The sequence below is a fragment of the Erpetoichthys calabaricus genome, chromosome 10 (assembly GCF_900747795.2).
Source record: "Erpetoichthys calabaricus chromosome 10, fErpCal1.3, whole genome shotgun sequence".
Classification (NCBI taxonomy): Eukaryota; Metazoa; Chordata; class Cladistia; order Polypteriformes; family Polypteridae; genus Erpetoichthys; species Erpetoichthys calabaricus.
Genome location: NC_041403.2, coordinates 1,035,558 through 1,058,520, shown reverse-complemented (window position 1 = coordinate 1,058,520; position 22,963 = coordinate 1,035,558). Strand labels below are relative to the sequence as shown.

General features: G+C 48.2%; 1 protein-coding gene across 4 annotated transcripts; it reads left to right on the top strand.

The window, feature by feature from the left end:
• Positions 1 to 286: 286 nt before the first annotated feature.
• On the top strand, positions 287 to 22,957 carry LOC127525841 (monocarboxylate transporter 7-like). 4 transcript variants are annotated; one of them, XM_051932740.1, is made up of 6 exons: positions 287 to 739; positions 12,240 to 12,372; positions 20,837 to 21,069; positions 21,143 to 21,286; positions 21,525 to 22,262; positions 22,334 to 22,957. In XM_051932740.1, the coding sequence occupies exons 2-6, from the start codon at positions 12,326 to 12,328 to the stop codon at positions 22,498 to 22,500; spliced, it is 1,329 nt and encodes a 442-aa protein (XP_051788700.1). In that variant the 5' UTR covers positions 287 to 739; positions 12,240 to 12,325; the 3' UTR covers positions 22,501 to 22,957. The 4 variants fall into 4 exon arrangements, with proteins under 4 accessions (XP_051788700.1, XP_051788701.1, XP_051788703.1 ...); XM_051932741.1 differs by having other exon boundaries at positions 326 to 420; XM_051932743.1 differs by lacking the exon at positions 287 to 739 and adding an exon at positions 16,619 to 16,728 and having other exon boundaries at positions 12,238 to 12,372.
• Positions 22,958 to 22,963: the final 6 nt, after the last annotated feature.

The window sequence follows — 22,963 nt, the reverse complement described above, 5'->3', positions numbered from 1 at the left end:
CTGGGCAGCCCGCTGCTCTCTCATATTTAAGATGCTTTCCTCAGTAACGAGGCTCCAATTCACTATTCTGAACTTGTGGCTTCTTGGCCGCCTTTCCCGCTCCCACGCTTCTATTTGTGTGCCTTTATTTAGGGGAAAGTTTACACGCAGCCCTCTGGAGAGTATTAGCCCTCCATTGAAAGGATTAAAGTCCAATCCGACGGTGCATTGTGCTCACATAAAGCGTCGCGCACGCGAGTTCTGTCAAGCGGCCAGAGTAGGGCGTGTCCTACGATAATGAGGGGCGGTGCCGCTGGCTCCTTGTACCGCCTCGATTTTAACGCGCCTCGTCCGCAGTTTGGCGACATTCGGGTGCACCGCCGGCTGCCCCCAAACGGAAGCGTTACTGTTGTTCGACCAGACACCTCGATCGCTGAATATGTGAGTAACTCCGTCGACACTGATGATGATGATGATGATGATGATGATGATGCTGCTGTGGCATCTTCCTGGATAGCAGCTGCATGGGTGAGCTCCTGTTCTGCGCGCTCAGCGAATCCCTCAGCTGTCCGCTGCTATTTATACCCTTGGACGGTGGCAACGGGAAGCTGTACTGACGGGCGGGAAGCGGGCGAAGTGTCTCGCCGAAATCCTTTCGAGACACAACATAAACGCCTCCTTCACGTGCCACAGGCTGCGAGGCCACTCCCCGCCGATGACGGACACAGACTGGCTGGCTGGCGCGTCTTCTCCGCAAAAGGTGAGTGCGAACTCGGGCCGCCACGACCGTTATCTGGAACCGGACCGCCCACGGGTATTGGTTTCAGCTGGTCTTGCCGGGAGATAGACACCGGGGTTCCGTTATAGCGCCCAGCGTGCTTCGCTTCTAGTCAAGGCGGCCCCCGTTTGAGTACTTCCCTCTTTCCTTCTCGTTGTTTTCGACTCTTCAAGGAAGAAAGCTGAAGGCGCTGACCTCCTAACACGCGAGTTCAAGACGCCTGGTGAACTGAACATATGCGCCATGGGCCGTCTCGACGTTTATTTAGTGCCAGGTACGTACGTCTGGGATGGCGCGGGGACAGCAACGCCCCTCGGCCGTCCATCAAAAACAATAAGAGGGGCAGCCCACCGCCCTCAGTTCATTTCACTCGCGACAGGTCCGCTCCTCCGTTCAAACAACGCAACGAGCGCCGTAGCAGTGCGCAGACGCCGCCGGTGATCACGTGGCCCCGCTCCGCAGGGACTCACCCGCTCTTTTCTTTCACTTAAGAATTTTTTGCCCCACAAAATGGAGAACCAAAGAACTCTCAATCTGTAGGCCAGGGGTCCCCAACTCCGATCCTGGAGGGCCCCAGTGGCTGCCGGTTATCATTCTAGCCCTTTTCTTAATTAGTGACCGGTTTTTGCTGCTAATTAATTTGTTTTGAATTAATTTTAATTGACTTGTTTTTTAAGATTTGTTCCCCTGAGTTGCTTCATTTCTTTCCTTAAATGGCACCCAAACAGAAGTTAAATGTGGAGTGAAGGAGCCAACAGACCACCAACTCAGTCAGGGCCTCAAACTTCAACCCATTTCACTCCAACCAGTTGCTTAATGAGGCGCTGATTCTTGTTGTTAATTAAACTCTTTCTTTAATTCCGTGGCCTGTTGCTGCTCTCATTGTGTAGTGGCAGACATTTCTGAAATTGTTGATTTTCCCTTTTCTAAGAGCAGATCAACATTCCTGAGACCCGCATCTTTCTTTATTTTCAGATCTTGTATGATGGACACAGCCTGCTGGTCCTGATTTGGCTCATTTTGTATCTCATTATTGTTTGGCAGCTAATGAAGGGGTCTGAGTCTTCAAGAGCAAGTCAATTAAAATGAATTCAAAAGAAGTTAATTAGCAGCACAAACAGGTCACTGATTAAGAAAAGGGTTAGAATGAAAACCAGCAGCCACTGGGGCCCTCCAGGACCGGAGTTGGGAACTGAAGAGCATTAATTTAATTTGATTTGTATGTGTGGATTATTTGGGTTGTTACCGACATCCAATGTGAATTTCATGTCAAGAGCCCCATTACAAATATCTTAACTGAGAAACACGTTGTGAGAGACACCCAGAGGATGGAAGGATGGGGAAGGCCGCTATTTTTGGGCACTGCCTCCCTCCAAGTGCTAGATGGAAGCTCCTCGAGTGTAGCGGTGCCCTGGGTTCCCGCAGAGCATCCTGGCACTTGGAGTTCAGTTTTACAGCCCTGTTGGGTACCGTGGGTGCTGTTAAAGGACCGGAGGAGCCAGTGCCTCATCCATAGCCCGTAAATACTCACAAGTCACAAGGACAGAAGCTCAGAAGTACTTCTGGGCTGAAGAACAAAAAAAAAACCAGTTGTCCATCTGACCCGGAAGTGCTAGCAAGTCACATGGGCGGAAGGTCAGAAGCAGTTCTGGGTCAAGGACTTCATAAAGGAGTGATGGGAGCCCAGCAAGTGAGCCGGAGTCGGAAGGTAGCAGACCACGCTTGCTGGGAGGTGTGGAGGAGAGCTTTGTGCTTTACGGTGATCGTTATTGTATTTATTTGCTGGTATTAGTGGTGGCTGTGCTGCTATTCCTAGAAGAAAGAAAATTAAATATCTTCTTGGTGCTTTCACCCTGTGTGTCTGTTGGGGTTAACCAGGCAACAGCGAGGGACCCCCTAGCGTTTACAGCGTTCAGTCCTTATTTTCCCAAGACATGAAGCTTTGTAGGGTCTCCCCTCTCATTTTTACACTCTTGTTGAACCATTTTGTGTGCAGGAAATGACTCAACAGTAGGAGTCAAAGCTTTTTATAAGTTTTCCTAATTTAGGAATCTACCGCTAACTTCACTAGGATTTTTGCAAGAGCTGGGGAGCTGTCCTGAGATTCAGGCAGACACCGACACACACATTCCAGGAGCAATGGCCAACAGTGAAGTCGTTAAGAGGTATCGATTTGACAGATCTGTAATAAATCTGGCAGGTTACCTGATGACTCTGCCTGTGCGAAGAAAGGAAGGTGTTGGTAACGTTACTCGTTACATGCGGCTTTACAATAACAGCGGTTTAGTGGGTCGCAGCCAGGCATTACTCGAATTTTACACCAAGCTTACGACACGCAAGGCAATACACATCTGTGAACATCTGTCCAGCACGCAGTGTAAGGTGATGTTACGGCAAATCAGCAGGCACAGAAAGATCACAAACACGTCCTCTGCGAGTGACATCACAGCAGCAACACACGGGTGTCATGAAGTGCGCAGTACTGGAGTGGCGGACATTTTATTGTGAATGATTGGGTGATTGACGGCAACACAGTGGCGTACATGGGGGGGGGGCAAGGGGGGACATCTGTTCCCGGGCACAGCATCCAGGGGGCACCAAATTTCCCTTCCCCATTGCATTTTGGTAAACAGGAGGGGGAGCGAAATCTTCAGTTGTCCCCGGTCCCCTGTGTCTCTGGTCACACAGTTACACTGAGCTCTGCGTTCTACAAGGCCCTTCGGATAATCGCGTCACAAATGTTCTCCTGCTGGCAGAGTGGGTATCCTTTTGGCCCCTGTGTGTGTGTGCGTGTGTGTTCACCCTGTGATGGACTGGTGTCCTGCCTTGCACCCAGTGCTTGCTGGGATGTTAAGATGGGTGGATAGATGGATTCTGTAATTGGATTTGTTGTCTGGGCTTTTTTTTTTCAGATGGTATTTGAAACTTGCTTTTGAATTTCCATTCGTTTTCAGACGATGCCAATGCTGGCACACTTTAAATACAAAGCAGCATTTTCCAATGAAAGCAATCTGTCCACACAAGCATTTTAACATGGTTTATATTTTAATTTCTTATTTTGCCTTTGGCGGCACGGTGGCGCAGTGGGTAGCGCTGCTGCCTCACAGTTGGGAGATCTGGGGACCTGGGTTCGCTTCCCGGGTCCTCCCTGCGTGGAGTTTGCATGTTCTCCTCGTGTCTGCGTGGGTTTCCTCCCACAGTCCAAACACATGCAGGTCAGGTGGATTGGTGATTCTAAATTGGCCCTAGTGTGTGCTTGGTGTGTGGGTGTGTGTGTCCTGCGGTGGGTTGGCACCCTGCCCGGGATTGGTTCCTGCCGTGTTGGCTGGGATTGGCTCCAGCGGACCCCCGTGACCCTGTGTTCAGATTCAGCGGGTTGGAAAATGGATGGATATTTTGTCTTTTATTTTTCTTTTCTTCATTATGTAAAGCACTTTGAGCTACTTTTTGTATGAAAATGTGCTATATAAATTAATGTTGTTGTTGTTGTTACGAAACTCAAAATCTCGTCTGCGCTAAAATGACTGAAAAGACATATTGACAGGGACTTATCTGGCTGACGCCTCCTTTATCCAAGGCTCCATCTCTTTTGGTTTTCCACGTGGAGCCCAGGCAGGTGACGTGACTTGCTCAGGGCCACACACTGGTGTCAGTAGTGGGATTTGAACCCACAAGATCAGGGTTTGAAGGCCAAAGCCTTAACCAGTGCACCACCCAAATAAAAATACATTTGAATTATATAGCGCCTTTCCTATGATTAAGGCGCTTATTTAAACAGCAGGGTTTACGGTATAAAACACTGCGGACAGATACGTCTGCATAGGACACTCAACAGATAAATACAGGAGAAGGACAAAGGAATTATAAAAAACAATAGAGTGTAGTGAAATAGTACATTCAGTACTGTAAGAACGGCCTAGCAAATAACATCACTTGTGATAAAACACACACACCAATTATCCTGAGCATCTGGACAGAGACGAAGACGAGACTAAAAGAGAAGGCCAAAGGTCGGCTGAAGTGTGACTCCTTCCTGAGCAGATGAGTTTTCAGTTGTTTTATTAAAGAATGAGTGGAGTCCGCTGATCTCGTTATTCTCATTCCAAATTCTGGGTGCTACAACAACAATAGCAACGTTTATTTCTGTCGCACATGTTCATACAGATGATGAGCTCAAAGTGCTTTACAGGATGAAGAAAGAGAAAAAAGACAAAATAAATAAGAAAATAGAATTAGGGGGCGGCACGGTGGCGCAGTGGGTAGTGCTGCTGCCTCGCAGTTAGGAGACCCAGGTTCGCTTCCCAGGTCCTCCCTACATGGAGTTTGTATGTTCTCCCTGTGTCTGCATGGGTTTCCTCCCACAGTCCAAAGACAAGCAGGTTAAGTGGATTGGCGATTCTAAATTGGCCCTGGTGTGTGCTTGGTGTGTGGGTGTGTTTGTGTGTGTCCTGCGGTGGGTTGGCACCCTGCCCAGGATTGGTTCCTACCTTGTGCCCTGTGTTGGCTGGGATTGGCTCCAGCAGACCCCCGTGACCCTGTGTTCGGATTCAGCGGGTTGGAATATGGATGGATGGATAGAATTAGGGAACACTACTTAACATAGAATAAAAGGAGGACAGAAAAAACAAAACAAACTCCAGACGGCTGGAGAAGAAAAAACAAAATCTGCAGGGGGTCCGAGGCCATGAGACCACCCAGCCCAGCCTCCTCTAGGCATTCTACCTAATATCAATGACCTCAGTCAGTCCTCAGGGTATTCAGGGTTCACATGGAAGAACTTGATGATGATGGTCATGTGGACTTCTGGCCTTTGATCCATCAATGGAGGGACATCACGGTGCTTTGATTAGGTGGTGGGGGCGCAGATCAACACCACAGAAAACTGGAAAAAGAACAGCAGAGAAAGTAGGGGTTATTACGGATTTCGGAGCCACCAGGAATAATAATGATACAGTAATTAATTGAATATACAGAGCATCAGGATTAAACTAAGATGAAGCTCTGAGAAAGCCATGTTGCAGTAATGTGTTTTTAACAGTTTTTTGCTCCACCGTATCAGCCTGGCGAATTTCTATCAGTCAGCTATTCCAGATTTTAGGTGCTGTGACACTAGAGTGCTCTGTCACTCCTCTAACCTGACAGATAAAAGTCCAGGGGCCTCATGTATAAACGGTGCGTACGCACAAAAATGTTGCATAAGAACTTTATCGCGATGTATAAAACCTAACTTTGGTGTAAAGACACGCACATTTCCACGGTAGCTTATACCCTGGCGTACGCAAGTTCTGCACTCGGTTTTGCAGACTGGCAGTACCCAGCGTCAAAGCAGTACTACTGTTTCTGTGTGGTTACCCTTTCTTTTTTAGATCCACATCACTGACGCAGCTTCATAAATTCACTGAAATTAACCGCATATTGTTTATTAGTTTAAGGCATCTGATTGTAATTAACCTGTAACAATATAATGGTCCACAGAATGGTCAAACTATTCTAAATACCATAGCTGCTTTAGCGTTGTTACTCTCACTGCACCTTCTTCTTCTTCTTCTTCTTTCAGCTGCTCCCGTTAGGTGTTGCCACAGCAGATCATCTTTTTCCATATTACTCTCACTGCACCACTCAGAGTATTTATATCACTGTATCTGAGTGTGGAATCACAGCAGCAGCTGATGAGAAAGACAATCATCGGGATGCAGCATCAAGCACACGCTGCCTCAGCCATTCGCTATTTGGACTGCTCTCATGTGACAAACGCTTCAGCCTTTCTTGTACGGACCTCACGGTTCACAAACAGTTTCATCCCAAGAACTATAAACGCACTCAATCAGTCATCAAGTGCTCCTTGTAGAACTGTCTGGACTTATAAGTTCAATCACCCCACTGTAAACTTGTGATACAGTTATAATATTACACAACCTGAGCCACTTTATAAAACACATATTTACATATGATGGCGATATCATTTAAAGATGAAATGCAGCAAAATATGTTTATTATATTATACAGATAAAACTTTAACTTTAACTACACGGTGCCACAGCGCTTAGTGAGGAGCTGGCGCTCCGTTCACGGATTGTTCCTGCCTCACGTTGTATTCTTGCTGTGACTGGCACGATACTAGAAGGATAGACGGATAGAATAATTAAACATGTACTATGAAGATATTTCAATGTTCCTTAAAAGTTTTGAAGAATCGGCGTTCTAAGCTTACAGATGGCTTCATGTCTATTACAGAGCTGATTGTGTGGCGATTGGATATTTGGAGAAAGAAAAGTAAGAACAGGAATTGGAAGTTAGTACGTTTGAAAGAGACAGTACTGCTGCAATAAATTATTTCATCGAAGGTCACACATGGCGCAGCAAACATCTTGCGTGAGGCTTCAACAATCACTGCGCCACCGTGTTCCCATGTTTAATAACATGCTTTAATTCCTATCATCATGAAAATGATATCACGTATACATCTCAGTATTTTAATTATTCAGAGAGCTGTAATATTACGAATGTCATGGATTCTGTGTCCTGTCGGAGGAAGAGAAAGCCTGGAAACATGTAGAGATTCACAGACACAGAGCACACAGAAGATCAAATACACAACAAAGCATTTAATGTGCTACTTTAGTTACGATGGGATTTGAGAAACTAGTAAATTAAACGATTTAAAGATGAAGTTTATGGCGTTCTACTTTAATGACAAAATAAACTACGTGATTAAAGTGGACATTTCAAGATGAAAGTTGACATTTCGTGCTTTTTTTCCCACCGTGTCCCAAATTATTTTTTTTTCTCTGTACCCTAATAAGCTTTCATATGACACTCAGATGGTGGGCTACAACTCTCCTTTTCACAGTGACTTTGATATCTGACCACTTCTTTTTTATTTCAGGCACTGTGAGACTTTCTGAACTTGAGCTTTCGAGTTTCTCCGACACGCAATGTCACTCGATCAGCTTCCTTTTCTTGTTTATACCACTGTTTAAACCCACAAATAGTACGTTTTTCTTTGCCTCCACTTGGTATTTGCTGAAATTCTTCTATTTTCCTTCGTACTTTTTCCATTGTCTTTTCACAGAATGCTGAGTGTAAGGGCTATTTATATTGATTTGCATATTCAAAGAGGCGTAATTCTGGGAGGAGTTGGGATGGGACAGCAGGCGCGTGCACGTGCGTTAATTTTCACACTGACTGGGATTTATGTAGCAGAAGAACGTGGAAGTTGGCGTTCGCACAGATTTATGCATCTGGATTTTTTTGTGCGTACACACATTTCCGCTTTTGTGCTTACGTCATGTTTTAGTGTGAATTCTACGCACAGCGTTATGCATGAGGCCCCAGGTCTTTTCATAACTCCCCCTGGCAGCACCCACTGAGAAACTGGACTCCAAGTCCCAGGATGCCCTGCAGGAATTCAAGGCCCCACTACACTCCAGGAGAACTGCCATCTAGTGTTTTGGGGTAGGCAGCGTCCTGAAAAAGCTGCCTTCCCCCATCCTTCCACTTCAGGGGCGTCCTAGCCGTCCACCACAGTACATCACACCAGAAGCCTGCCTCACCACTTCTTTTAAGTTTGGCTCTTGGAATTCTAAGCAGACCCTCATTTGAAGATCTACGGTTATGATGTGGAGTGTAAGGTGAGAGATAAAACATTCTGAGATAAAAGATGGAGCAGATTATTGAAGGCTTTGTAAACCATCAGCAGGATTTGAAAGTCAATTCTAAATAGTTAAGATTCTGGCAGCTCCATTCTGCACTCGTTGTAACCAATTGACGTCTTTTTTGGGTGGTCCTGAGAGGAGTGCGTTACAGTAATCTAGTCGACTGAACTCATTTCTCAGCATCTTGCAATGTTATAAGAGGTCTAACTTTTACTATATTACAGCTGAAGGTCCTGCTGTCACCCACAGAATGCAGGTTAGTGACGGACACAACAAGATGGCTAGAATCAGAGGACCTTAGAAGGCACACAGGAGCAGAGTGATGGAGAAGGTCACTGCTGTAGTCCGGTGGGAGGACATTTAAAGCTTTGCAGGTTAATAACAGAATTTTATATTCAATCATGTGAGACTCAGGGGATAAGTGGAGGTCAAGCAGGATGGTGTGATGTGCTCACTGTTGGTGGTCCGTGTCAGGAGTCTTGGAGCAGAGATTTGAATCAACTGGAGCTGTGATTTAAGATTTGAATGGAGACCTGCTAGTAGGGAGTTACAGTAATCAGTGAGGGACGAGTGTCTCTGCATTAGAAAAGGAGAGGAATACGTGACGGAGGAGGAAAGTAAGAAAGTTTCTTAATGTGGTTTATGTGGGTGGAACAAGAAAGGGAGGAATCAAAAATGACACCGAGATTCCTTGTATTAGAAAGTCTGATGAGATCATCGTCAAGAGTGGCTGAGAAGGAGCCCATTGTCTTAAGTTGTGCTTTAGTGCCAATTAGCAGGAGTTCAGTTTTGTTGCAGTTTAATCTGAAAGAGTTCTGCTCCATCCAGGTTTTAATTTCACTGAGGCAGGTTGTGAGCTGAGAAAACTCTGATGAAGTTTCACTTTTGACATTGAAATAGAGTTGAGCATCATCTGCATAAAAATGATAACCCAGTAGTCCATAGTTACAAATGACTTGGCCAAGGGGAAGCATAGAGATACAGAAGAGCAGAGGCCCAAGGACAGAACCCTGAGGAGCTCCTTGTGTGACCGGCGCTGAGCTGGACCTGCTGTGGTCTGTCAGTCAGATCTAAACCACTGGAGGGCAGCACCAGACACCCCCCAGCATGTTCTCCATTCTGGACAGTACAGGGTAATGTCTAATGGTGTCAAGTGCTGCACTGGGGTCTAACAGAATGAATACTCTGGTCTGTCCAGAGTCCCGAAGCCCTGACACCACATTGGAAGGGTTCCATCAGATTATTGTCATTGGAGAGCTGGGAGGCCGCAACTCACTCAGGAACTTTTGACAGAAAAGAGGAGTGAGAAATTGGCCAAAAATGAAGACGGGTCAGCGTCAAGAGCGGACCTTTATTCCCAGTGGGGTTGCAGAAGTGATTTTAAAAGTGGCTGGGACAATGACAGTGTCAAGGGATGCGTTTATTGTTGTTGTCATAGTCGGGATTGTGGTGGATTTGAGGAGTACGGTGGGGTTGGGGTCCAGCGCCTCATCTTACAGAGCAGGTCTTTAACAAACGCAGAAGTGGCTGGTGAACTGGATGGAGTGGGAAGACAGGGAAGGACCTAAACAGAGAATGGTGTCACGTTCGTTGAATTGCTTATTACAGAAAAAGTGGAGGAATTGTTCAGACTTCGGTAGAGGAGGTCATTAACTACAGAGAACAAAACCCTGGGGTTACCACGGCCACTATCTGTTACTCTGCCATATTGAGTGTTCTTGGCCGCAGTCAGTGATTCCCTGTAAGCCCCTTGGTGGTCAGAGAAGGCCTGAACGTGCACAGTGGGGCCAGTCCTACGTGACGTCCTCTCAAGGTGCTTTCAAAGGCTGTGATTCTGACTTGTACCCTGGAGCTGAGCGCTTAACGGAGACCACCTTATGCTTTAAAGGAGCTGTGTGGTCGCGTGCTGAATGAACGGCCGAGTTATAGTAGTCAACCAGAGTAGAGGAAGACAGAAGAAGATCAACAAGGATAGAAGGACAGACATTGTTAAGGTTTCTGAAAGAAATGGGACCTTTACAGGTAAAAGAGGTAAAGAGATGGTGAAGAGGACTGAGGGTCCCAGCTCTCAGTGTTGCCGACAGATAAGCCGGATGCCTGCCTGACTTGCGACGTAGACCCTCGCCTACACTTGGCATGGACCTTCATTTACAGCTCCTGTTCACACCACACTGTTCTTGTCCAAATCTGCTGATACTTGAAGAGGCGGTTATGTTGTCGGCCACAGGATTTGTTGCAAGACCGTAGCAACCTGTCAGCGATCTGCCTTTGGCGTATGAATGCAGCCTTTAAATCGGCAAAACGTCATTTACAGTAGATACAAACAGCTAAGCAACACAACAAGAGCCATGGAAAGCAACTCCTCGGTGTCCACTATGTTGGACTTTGTGTGCAGGGTGACCAGTCAGTGCATGAGACCCTCTAATGGGAGGGGCTACGTAACAAGCACAAACCAATCAGAGCGCAGTTGGAGACTCCTCGGGCTGTGAAGTCCAAAGCCTGAAGCCCACGTCACTCAGCTTGCCCTAAAATGCAGAACTTCACTTGACGCGAGGAGCCCCCCGACTGCTGTGCCCACTCGTTCAGTTTGGCTGTCCACGCCCGTGTATCATCCTGGCAGATGGCCTGTCGCATTCCTCTCTTTAAATACTCCAACTCGAATGACTCCAGCATACCAGCAAGATGCTTCCAGTGTCACGTCGGCCGCTTCTGAAACTGCAAAGTCATTTGAAATTCCTTTGGTTGACCTCATGGCCCCCAAAGAGCTGCTCCACATCGGACCGCCCTCTCGCAGACTTCCCAGACCCTAAATGTCCGGAATTAAACTGCCATCTAAGGAAAGTGAACCTCTGTCGGCTCGTCTTCTGACTTATTTTATTGCATTCATATTTTATGTTCATTGTTGCCTTTTACGTTATTTTGGGGGCTCAATGGTCTGCTCAGTTTCCACCTCAGCCCACCATTCTGGGTTGAAAGCTGACACCCTCCTGTTGCCTGTGTGCAGGTTACCTGCTCTTCCAGTATTTGATGTTTATTCCCACTGCTCTCTACTCACGGGCGTACATGTTGATATGTTTATTGTGAATTCTGAGCTGGGCCAGGGTGGGTGTCATGGGGCCTGAACTGGATTAGGCACGTCAAGGGTGGCACGTCCTGGGAGAGCAGCACCTCACTACACAGTCGGTGTCCTGACGTTCAAGTGCTGCCCACGCCGAGTGCCCTAAGCTGACAGCCCAGGCTTCTACCTGTGGTGACACGGGCACAGTCATCTTGGGCAGTGCTTGTATACAGTTTACAATACAATACAGTTTATTTTTATATAGCCCAAAATCACACAGGAAGTGCCACAGTGGGCTTTAACAGGCCCTGCCTCTTGACAGCCCCCCAGCTGTGACTCTCTAAGAAGACAAGAAAAACTCCCAAAAAAAAAACTAGTACAGAAAAATAGAAGAAACCTCAGGAAAGGCCATTCAAAGAGAGACCCCTGTCCAGGTAGGTTGGGCGTGCAGTGGGTGTCAAAAGAAGGGGGTCAATACAATACAATACACAGAACAGAACAAATCCTCAATAAAAAATTAAAAATTTTTTAGAAGTATGGACCAGAATTTAACAGTAGATGATATCACATAATAAGATTTAGATAATTTTAGAGTCCTGGAGACCTCATCCATCAAGCTGCCTCCCCCATTTGGCCATTCCACGGCTGAAACAGTGTTGGGCCAGCCAATCTGATGAAAGGACCCCTCTTTCTCACGATTCCTGCACTTGTATCTGGGTAGCACTGCCACCTTTCTAATGTCTCTCCGGTGCTCACTTCACATTTCTAGAGTCCTCAGCTGCTGATGGAGGTGGGCATATCTGTGCCGAGCAGACGTCCCTTGTGAGTTTACGTGAGACAGAGTGTCAAGGAGAGATGAGGAGCCTCTGGACTGCAGCAAGGTGCGGAGCAAATGGAAAAAGGTAAGAGCTGTGTGACTACTGGGATTGAGGGTCCATGTGAAATCAAGGTGGAGGATTAGTGGAACTTCAGACATTACAGTTTGAATTGGGGGTGAAGGTTGCTCATCATTTAATTAACTTCTGCCAGTGTTTGGTGACATCTCAGTGATGTCTGTCCTTGACCTCACTCACCACAGCCTCGCGTCACCGTGGCTCAGTAGAAGAAGGGGCTTAGATGATCACACAGCTGATTAGTTTTACCTTCAGCAATATTGGTAATTAATTAAAACAATGAAGAAGAAGCCCACCCAGGGGGAGCCAAATCAGTGTCAGTTGAGTAAGGGACCTCTGGGACACCGGAAATAGGAAGAGACCTGCACAGATTATGAACAAGATTTATAAAAGTCTACGTGAAGCGCTTTCACTTCGTCAGCTGTGATTCTCACGCAGCCATCAGCTCAGCGTCAGCAAACACACCTGAGTGGACAATAAACAGAATCAGACAATTGATTTATAATAACGTACAGTAAGGATAGAAGAAGATGGATAAGGATATGTATAGGTAGACAGTGTGTGTGTGTGTGTGTGTGTGTGTGTGTGTGTGTGTGTGTGTGTGAGGGTTTGTGTGTGTGTGCGTATGTGTCTCTGTGTGTGTGTGTGTGTGTGTCCGTGTGTGGGTGTGTGTGCGTGTGTGTGTGTGTGTCAGGGTGTGTGTGTGTCTCTCTCTGTGTGTGTGTGTTGGTCTCTCTGTGTGTGTCTGTGTGCGTGTGTCTCTGTGTGCATGTGTGTGTGTTTGTGTTTCAGGGTGTGTGTGTGTGTGTGTGTGTGTGTTGTCTCTCTCTGTGTCTGTATGTGTGTGCGTGTGTGTCTCTCGCTCTGTGTGTGTGTGTGTCAGGGTTTGTGTGTGTGTGTCAGGGGTTTGTGTGTGTGTGCGTATGTGTCTCTGTGTGTCTGTGTGTGTGTGTGTGTGTCCGTGTGTGGGTGTGTGTGCGTGTGTGTGTGTGTCAGGGTGTGTGTGTGACTCTGTGTGCGTGTGTGTGTGTGTCTCTCTCTGTGTGTGTGTGTTGTCTCTCTGTGTCTGTATGTGTGCGTGTTTGTGTGTTTGTGTTTCAGGGTGTGTGTGTGTGTGTGTGTGTGTGTGTGTGTTGTCTCTCTCTGTGTCTGTATGTGTGTGCGCGTGTGTCTCTCGCTATGTGTGTGTGTGTCTCCGTGTGTCTGTGTGTGTGTCTCTCTCACTCTCTGTGTGTGTGTGTGTGTGTGTTGTCTCTCTCTCGCTCTCTCGCTCTGTGTGTGTGTGTGTGTGTGTGTGTGTGTGTGTGTGTGTGTGTGTGTGTGTGTGCGTGTGTGCGCGTGTGTACACTCACTGGCCACTTTATTAGGTACACCTGTCCAACTGCCTGTTAACACCAATATCTAATCAGCCAATCACATGGCAGCCACTCTGTGCATTTTGGCCTGTGGACGTTGTCAGGACAACAACAACAACAACAACATTTCTTCCTATCACGTGTCTTCATACAAATGACGGACCTCAAAGTGCTTTACAAGATGAAGAAAAAAAAATAAAAATAAAATAACAAAGAATAAAATAAGGTCTGATGGCCAGGGAGGACAGAAAAAACAAAAACTCCAGTGGGCTGGAGACATCAAATGAAATCTGCAGGGGCTCCGAGACCACAAGACCACCCGCCGAGCCCCCTCGAGGCATTCTACCAGACATCAATGATCTCGATCAGTCCTCATGGTTTTCAGGCTTCACGTGGAAGAACTTGATGATGCTGGTCATGTGGACCTCTGGCCTTCAGTCCATCAATGGAGGGACAGCATGGCACCCTGAGCAGGTGGTGGTGGCGCAGATCGACACCACAGAAAAGAACAGCAGAGGAAGTCGAGGTGAGTACGGATTGTGGAGATGTGATAGGAATGATGACTCAATGCATGTACACTAACTCCATTAGAGTTACACTAAAAGTAAAACAACAACCTGACGTTCAGACTGAGCATCAGAATGGAGAAGAAAGGAGACTGAAGTGACTCTGAGCCTGGCATAGTCATTGGTGCCAGACAGACTGGTCTGAGTATTTCAGAAACTGCTGATCTACTGGGATTTTCACACACAACCATCCCGTGGTCTGAAAAAGGGAAAATATTCAGTGAGTGGCAGCTGTCTGCCTTGTTGATTCCAGTGGTCAGAGGAAGATGGCCAGAGGGGTCTCGTTACAACCGAGGTGTGCAGAAGAACAGCTCTGAACATGTTGAACCTTGAAGCAGGTGGGCTTCATCAGCAGGAGAGCATACTGGCTGACATTCCCATCAGCTAACAACTGGTAATTGAGGTGACAATTCACACCAGAATTGAACAAAAGATGACTGGAGAAACGTCACCTGCTCTGCTGAGTCTCGGTTTCTGCTGCGACATTCAGATGGTGGGGTCAACAACATGAAAGCAGGGATCCATCCTGCCTTGCATCAACGGTTCAGGCTGCTGCTGGTGGTGTGATGGCTATGTTTATATTTTCTTGGCACACTTTGGACCCCTTAATACCAACTGAGCCTCATTTAAATGCCACAGCCTACCTGACCATGTCCATGTCTTTGTGACCGCAGCGTCCCCATCTTCTGATGGCTCCTTCCAGCAGGTTAACGTGTCATGTCACAAAGTTCAGATCATCTCAAACTGGTTTCTTGAACATGACAAGGAGTTCACTGGACTCAAATGGCCTCCACAGGCAGCAGAACTCAACCCAGTAGAGCAACTTTGGGATATGGCGGAGTGGGAGATTCTCATATCATGGATGTGCAGCCCACAAATCAACAGCAACTGTGTGATGCCATCATGTCAATGTGGACCACAATCCCTGAGGAAGGTTTCCAGCACCTTGTAGAATTAACGGCATGAAGAAGTATGGGGGGGTCCAACCAGGGTGTACCTAATAAAGTGGCCGGTGAGTGCGTATAGTCAAAGGACAACAGAAAACCGCACAGGGCAGAACATCTCAAAAGCTTAGTTGAGCTTCTTTTCTGTTTTTAGAAAAAGGCACATAACTTATGAACAGAGAGCTTGGAATTCATGGCACTAGGATGGGCGAGTCCTTCAGCTGGTTATGGAGCTCCTGTTGCTGGTTTACTCGCAGGTGGTCTACACTGGCCTGCCCCGTGTGTGGGTGGGAGATGCTGCTCTGCTCCTTCCTACTGGATTTAGGAAGACACGTCTAACAGCAGGACATTCTCCTTCTCAAGGTTGTCATTCCCCTTTGGTTACGGTGACACCAATACCGTCACACATTAGATAGATAGATAGATAGATAGATAGATAGATAGATAGATAGATAGATAGATAGATAGATAGATAGATAGATAGATAGATAGATAGATAGATAGATAGATAGATAGATAGATAGATAGATAGATAGATAGATAGATAGATAGATACTTTATTAATCCCAAGGGGAAATTCACATTCTTCAGCAGCAGCATACTGATACAATAAATAATATTAAATTAAAGATTGATGATAATGCAGGTGAAAAACAGACAATAACTAGGCGCCTTTCCTCTTAATTCTGCCTCCCCAGCACACCACTGCGTAGAAGAGGGCGCTCGCCACAACTGTCTGATAGAACATCTGCCGCATCTTATTGCAGATGTTGAAGGACATCATTAGTTGACTTGTCCTAACTGCCGAGTTACCATTAATGGTTTTCTGATGTAATTAGGGGTTCTAGTAAAGGAGAAGCTTCGTCCCTTTCCTGGTCGGCTTTCTGCAGGCACATGGAGGACCTTCAGCGTCTCCTTCTTCTCTTCGGTCGCACCTTCTGGTTGCAGGTGATGCTGCAGTTTTACACCCAGCAAAATGACACCCGCTGGGTGAGCTTGCGATCAGTCGGCCCCCCTGTCGTTGGCAATGTGAATGCGTGGCTCTCACGTGTGGTCTTCCTCTGCTCAGTTCCATTGGTTTCTTAGGTCACGTGATCCCGTCCTTTATGGATGGCCCTGAAGGTGGCCACTTGTTGAACTGTAGCTCTTTGTTCTAACACGGGTGTCCGGATGGCGCTTTGAAGCGGTATCTCCAAGTGTCACTTGGTCTGTGATCGCTCACAGAGGCAGCGTTCTTAAGAGAGACCCCCCTCCATCAAACCTTACCAGCATCTTTTTAATCCATGCCAGTGTGTTCAGGAAGGTCACAATGGGTCATGCCAGTCTGTCCCACATCGCCGAGCCTTTTGAATGTGAGTGTCACTCTGTCACCTGTTGTCTTTCTCAGCAGAGTGTGACCTGTCCTGTCTGCCTTCCCTGTGTCCCTGTGCCCACCACACTGCGGTCTCTCGGACTATCGGACTATTGGAAGTAAAGAAAGACATCCTCGTGTGAACGCAGGTGAGTCTTTAAAGTGAGAGTGCGGACCTCCATAGCATATTGGCATTTTATTTAAGACGGGCACTTTACCAGCCCGAGGAGGCAGAGCAGCAGAAGGATACTGATAGTAATGCTCCACAATTTGATGGAGTGAGTGCCTTGTATAAGGGGTCTTACCACTGTGTCAGAGACCCAGACAGTACTAGGAGTCCTGGCACCTAAGGTGGGCTTGACGTGCCGTGACGTGGCTGAGTGTGACCCGTGGACAGAGCCGAGTGCCATCAGCGGGGTCTCAGCTCCTCGCCTTTACGCCTTTTTCACTTTGATGAGGAGTCCACATCCAGAGCTTCGCCCACATGCTGAAAACAGGGCAGCAGCGCTGCAGATCACACATAAAAGGCGCGTGGCGTGCTGCCACCATGTGTGTGTGTGTGTGTGTTGCAAACAATTTCACACAATTTCAGAAAAGTAAAAAGTGTACAAAGTAAATGCACACGTAATAAAAAATTAAGAGTAACCACACACGCAATGGGGGCTCAGAAGTGATTTGCCTCTTTTGTGTAAAGAAGCAGAAAATATTCAGAGTGGGTACTGAGTGGGCATCTGTCCACTATGTGTGGTGCCCATTGGCCTGCTGTGTGAATAGCAATGGTACCCTCTATTCTTGTATATTTGTCACACACTGAATGTCTTTATTGTTAGAGAAAGGAAACCCGAGCGAACATACAGAACAGTGGATTCAGAAAGACCCCTTCACTTTCTACACACTTTCCCATGTTGTGGATTTAATTTCAAATGGGCACAGGTGCCATTTTTGCCCATCCATTTACAGTCAATAACTCAGAGTGACAAAATGAAAACACATGTTTAGAAAGGTTGGCACATTTATTACAATACAATACAACTTATTATTGTGTAGCCCAAAATCACACAAGAAGTGCCGCAGTGGGCTTTAACAGGCCCTGCCTTTTGCTTTGCCCCACGCTTACCCCCATCGCCCCCCCTGCCTGCCAAAAAAACCCTTGTAGGGAAAAAATGGAAGAAACCTCAGGAAAGGCAGATCATTAGAGAGACCCCTTACCAGGTAGGTTGGGCGTGCGGTGGGTGTCAAAAAGAAGGGGGGGGGGGCTGTCAATAAAGTTCAATACAATACACAGAACAGAAGAAATCCTCAGTACAGTATAAAAATACAAATATTACAAGTATGGAGCAGAATTTAACAGGAGATGACATCCCATAATAAGATTTGGATCTGTTCAGAGTCCTGGAGACCTCGGCCATCAAGCTGCCTTGCCCTATTGGCCAATCCACAGCTCAGTCAGCACTGGGCCAGCCAATCCGATGACAGGACCCCTCTACCTGATGATTTCTGCAATCCTCCATTTATTAAAAATCGAACCCTGAAGTCTCTCCTTCATAAAGTCACTGTAGTTTGTCCCATAATTCAGTAGTTTTTAGAAGCCCCTCCAGCAGCTTTGAGTCGTCTTGGTGAGTCTCTACAAGCTTGGCACACCTGGATTTGGGCAGTTTATCTCGTTCTTCCACGTGAAGCCTGAAAGCCATGAGGACTGATTGAGATCATTGATGTTAGGTACAATGCCCAGTTGGGGTCTGGGTGGTCTCGTGGCCTTTTTTTGTTGTTTTTTCTGTCCTCCTGGCCATCGGACTTTACTTTTCTTCTATGTTAATTATTATTGCCTAATTTTATTTTTATATTTTTTTCATCTTGTAAAGCACTCTGAGCACCTCCATCATTTGTATGAAGACGTGGCTATAGAAACACGTTGCTGTTGTTGTTCTTCTTCTTCCTGGCTGCTGCTCTCCAGCTCCATTGGACTGCATGGGAAGCCCCTGTAAACTGCCATGCTGAGGTCTGTCCAGACCTGTTCTGTGGAGTTGAGCCCACTGGTGTAGCACAGGACTCTGGGGCCCTCAACATAATAAGCAGTGTCTGTGGACCCCCTCCTCTTCACAACAAACTTTTTATTCCAGACTTCGAAGCCCCCCTCCCCAGGGGTCATCATTACCCTTTTCCCCCTCACTGCGATGCCCAGCCACTCAGAGACTTGACCCGAAGCCTCTCCGCTGTTGTCTTGGCCGTGTGCTTCAGGGTGTCATTATGCTGAAAGGTCAACTGTCACCCCTCACTCAGGTGGCATGCACTCAGCTCTGTATTGGCTGCGTCCATCCATCCATCCATCCCTCAATTGTGAGCGGTCTCCCTGTCCCCTACACCCCCACATCATGGCGCTGCCATCTCCATCCTTCACCATGCAGATGCTGTTAGGCGGGTGGTGACCACTGCTTGGCATATTTGAAACAAAGAATGGCCTCAGACCTTTAGACAGGGCATGGGGTCTGAACACTTTCTGAGTCCACTCTAGTAAGTTGATTTATTTTATTTAGCATTCTTGGTGGAAAGCACCACAGCAAATGCACTTATTGATTGATAGATTGATTGATTGATTGATTGATTGATTGATCCACCCACCCATGTCCTACATCTTCAGGCTCAGGCCCGAGGCACAAATCAAACCTGGGCAAGATGCCAGTCCATCACAGGGCACAGTGTTGTCAACTGGGACTCCTCAGAGATGACAGTTAACCACCCAAAGAAAACCAGAGTGCCCAAGAATATCCGACCCAGACGTGGGGAGAGCATGCAAACCTGACATAGATGGCAGCCGTGCCAGTTCAGAGCCCGGTCTCTCAAAGCGCTCGCCACTGCGCCAGTGCACCACTTGTGTTGTGTGTCACACCTCGAAACCCATCAGACATGAAATGAGAGGGGTGGCTGACTAAAAAACACGGCACTGAGCCCAGGGGCCTGAGATTGGCACAGCAGAGAGGGAGGCTTTGCAGCGGCCGCCATTTTGATTTGTGTGGGTCAGCTGATAGTTGACAGCCCCCCCCCCCATTTCTTTCTTTTTTATTTGCTTTGATCTTCATTGCTTCGTAAATCAGCTGGAAAAAATCTTACTGGAGACAATCCAATGGGAAAAGAATTTGGGGGGGCCGAGCCTTCTGCAAGGGACTGTAGATAAAGCAGAGCAGATCTTTTACTAGAAGGCTTGAGAGCAACTGCTGTGACGGGGTGGGGGGCATGGGGGGGTGTACATCTCCTTGGTGGGTTCCCCCGTTTACCAGAATCCACTGTAACCTCCAGAGGCGGTGTAGGTGACGGGTGGACAGCTGGTCTGTGCTGTGCCCCCATGTCTGGGCAGACCATGTGGAGGTTTGGCATTAGTTCATCGGACTGGCGCCCCCTCCTGGATGTTTGTTGGATAAACTAAAAGACGACTAAGAAATCTGAGGCCCTCTTTAACTCAGCACGTTGAGATGCTCAGGCAGCTTGTGGACCAAAATGAAGTTAAACGATGGCGGCGATGCATTGTCACAAGAGTGAGACTTAGACATCATGAAGGTCCGGGGCAGCCACCCATATGTGTTGAGTTATCGTGAGCAGAGATGTTCACAGATTCGAGTCCACAATAGAACTGATGGCATTGAGGTACGAGGATGGCTTTAGAGGCCAGTAAAGGGAATGACGTCATCGAGGGGGCAAGGGGGGCACAGGAAGTGACGTCATCGGGGGGGCAAGGGGGGCACAGGAAGTGACGTCATCATAAGGGGTGGGACCGCAAACACCATTGTCCAGGAGGTGGGGGCGTGGTGGGCGGAAAGTGACGTCATCATCGGGGGGATTTCCCGTGGATGGTCTCCAAGACACTGAGAGAGACAGTCAGCGCACCCCGCCGTCCTCTGCTCTGGCGTGGAATTACAATCATTTAGGACCTTCAGCTGTCTCCCAGTCGCACGCATGTGACAACATACACAGACCGGTGGCTTTATCTCATACCCTGTAAGAGTCCGCCATCTTCTGCCTTTTGGAGGTGCTTGCTGTGGAAATCCACGCAGGTATATACGACACATGGGCAGTGGGTGAGCAGGCTCTGTCCTGGGCATCACCATGTGGGCCCTCAGCCTGACAGGAGGAGACTCTGGGTGTGGCAGTGGGTGAGCAGGCTCTGTCCATGGTATTACCAGCCTGACTGGAGGGCACTCTGGGGTGGCAGTGTCTGAGTGTGGGATTCTTGACCTTCCTCATTAGCTGCGTCTTCTCTTCCAGACCGGCAGCCATGAGCCCCTGGAGCTGTCCACAGGCAGCACACAGGAGGAGCCATGCAGATGGGGGCTACGGATGGGTGGTGGTGGCCTCGTGCTTTACGGTGACGGGCCTCACGGCTGCCATGATCAAGTCCTTTGGAGTTTTCTTCGTCGACTTCCAGGACTACTTCAATGAGCCGGCCACCATGGTGTCCTGGGTTAGCTCCATTTGTGTGGCTGTCTTTCACCTGGCATGTGAGTAGGTGCCCCTTACACCCGTATGTCACCTCACTATGACCTGCTAACTCTTGTTGTTCTACTATGCCAGGCCCCATCGCCAGCGCCTTGAGCAGCTGCCTCTCCCACAGGGCTGTCATCATGCTAGGCGGCTTACTGGTCACGCTGGGAGCCTCATTGGGATCGTTGGCGTGGAGCCTGCCGTGGATGTATGTCACCACTGGGGTGGTGCTGGGTAGGCCATTCTGCTTGTTTGATGTCCAAAGCCACTAACCTTTAAGACCCAGGCAGTCCAACACGAAGTGTGACAGTCTGCCCGGGTGGGAGGAGTTGGCAGTGGCGGTCACCTGTCCCCACGGTGGGTGTGAGTTGCAGTGAATGTCCTCGGGTGCTGTGGCTCTGGCCTGGCCTGCCCTGCCGCTCTGAACTCTGTCCACCGTTCCACTTACTAGCTCTTTGGTTGCTGATTGCAGGTCTTGGCATCTCCCTGGCGTGGGTCCCAGCACAGAGCATGGTGAACCAGTACTTCAGCGAGCGGAGGGCTCTGGCTAATGCCCTGGCCAGCAGTGGTGAGTGTGTGTTCATCTTCAGCCTGACACCGATGTTCCAGTGGCTCGTTACCATCATGAGCTGGCGGGGCGCCATGCTCATCATCGCTGGCATCCAGCTGAACTTGTGTGTGTGTGGTGCCCTCATGAGGCCCTATAAACACGTGGAGCCCCGGCCTGGCACTAGAGGCCCTCTCCTTGATCTATCTCTTCTCCGGCTGCCAGAGTTCATCTGTGTTGCCATATTCAGCCTCCTCACGGTCATGGCATTCTTTGTGCCCTCCATCTACCTGATTCCATTTGCCCAGAGTAATGGAGTGGACCAGCTGAGTGCCACGTTCCTGGTGTCTTACTGGGCCGTTACTGATTTGACTGGGCGTCTTAGCTGTGGCTGGCTGGCAAACTTGGCACTGGTCAAGAACATCCAACTGCTGGCGGTGATGGTGGCTATCCTGACTGTGGGCCTGCTGCTCATGCCCTCTGCCACCAGCTACACATCCATGGTGGCTCTCAGCTGCTTCTGTGGCTTCTTCTTTGGAGCCATGATATCCCTCCTCATCACCGTCCTCATTGATATTGTTGGAGTCTCAAAAGTGGACAGCGGTCTTGGCATCGCCATGTTGCTCAGGGGATTTGGGTGCCTGTGTGGGCCGCCACTCGCTGGTAAGTTGTGGGCAGACAGGGGGTGGCATGGCATTGTTAAACTATTTAACCCAAGTGCTTTGTGCCTGTAGGTCTCTTGGTGGATGCAACCGCAGACTTTGGCAGCAGCTTCTATCTGACTGGAGGTGCCCTCTTTGTCTCTGTGGTGTTTCTGCTGTTGGCCGACTTCTTCATGAAGAGGAATCATCAGAGGAGTGAGGACCAGCATGTGGTGGGCACCGAAGGAGTGCAGGGATGACTCGGAGGGACTGAATGTAAAGGGCACTTCCACTTGAAGGACCCCTTGTGTGGTGTCTGTCACTGGTGAGAGGTGCCAGGGCCCTGAGCCCAGCTGGTGACGTTGTCTCCACCGCCATCTGTTTTCTGACAGCTCTACTCGGGTCATGTGCTGCCCTCTTGTGCCACTGCACCCCAACAGAGACTCTCATATGAAGCTCCAGGTACTCGCCTACCTGTGCTAATTGGCTGTGCCACTCTCTGGATGGCATGATCAGTGAGTATTATTACCTTGTGGTGAAGAGTCTGCCTTCCTGACCTGAACAACCTCAGGACAATAGAAATGAAGCCCCAAATTAGATGGCGTGGTGGGCTGCCGCCCCATGACCTGAGCCCCAACTCACCACATGTGCCAAGTATTCTGCTACAGCATTTTTTATTATTACAGAGTCAAATAAATAAACCAGAGTGGCAGTGAAGCCTTG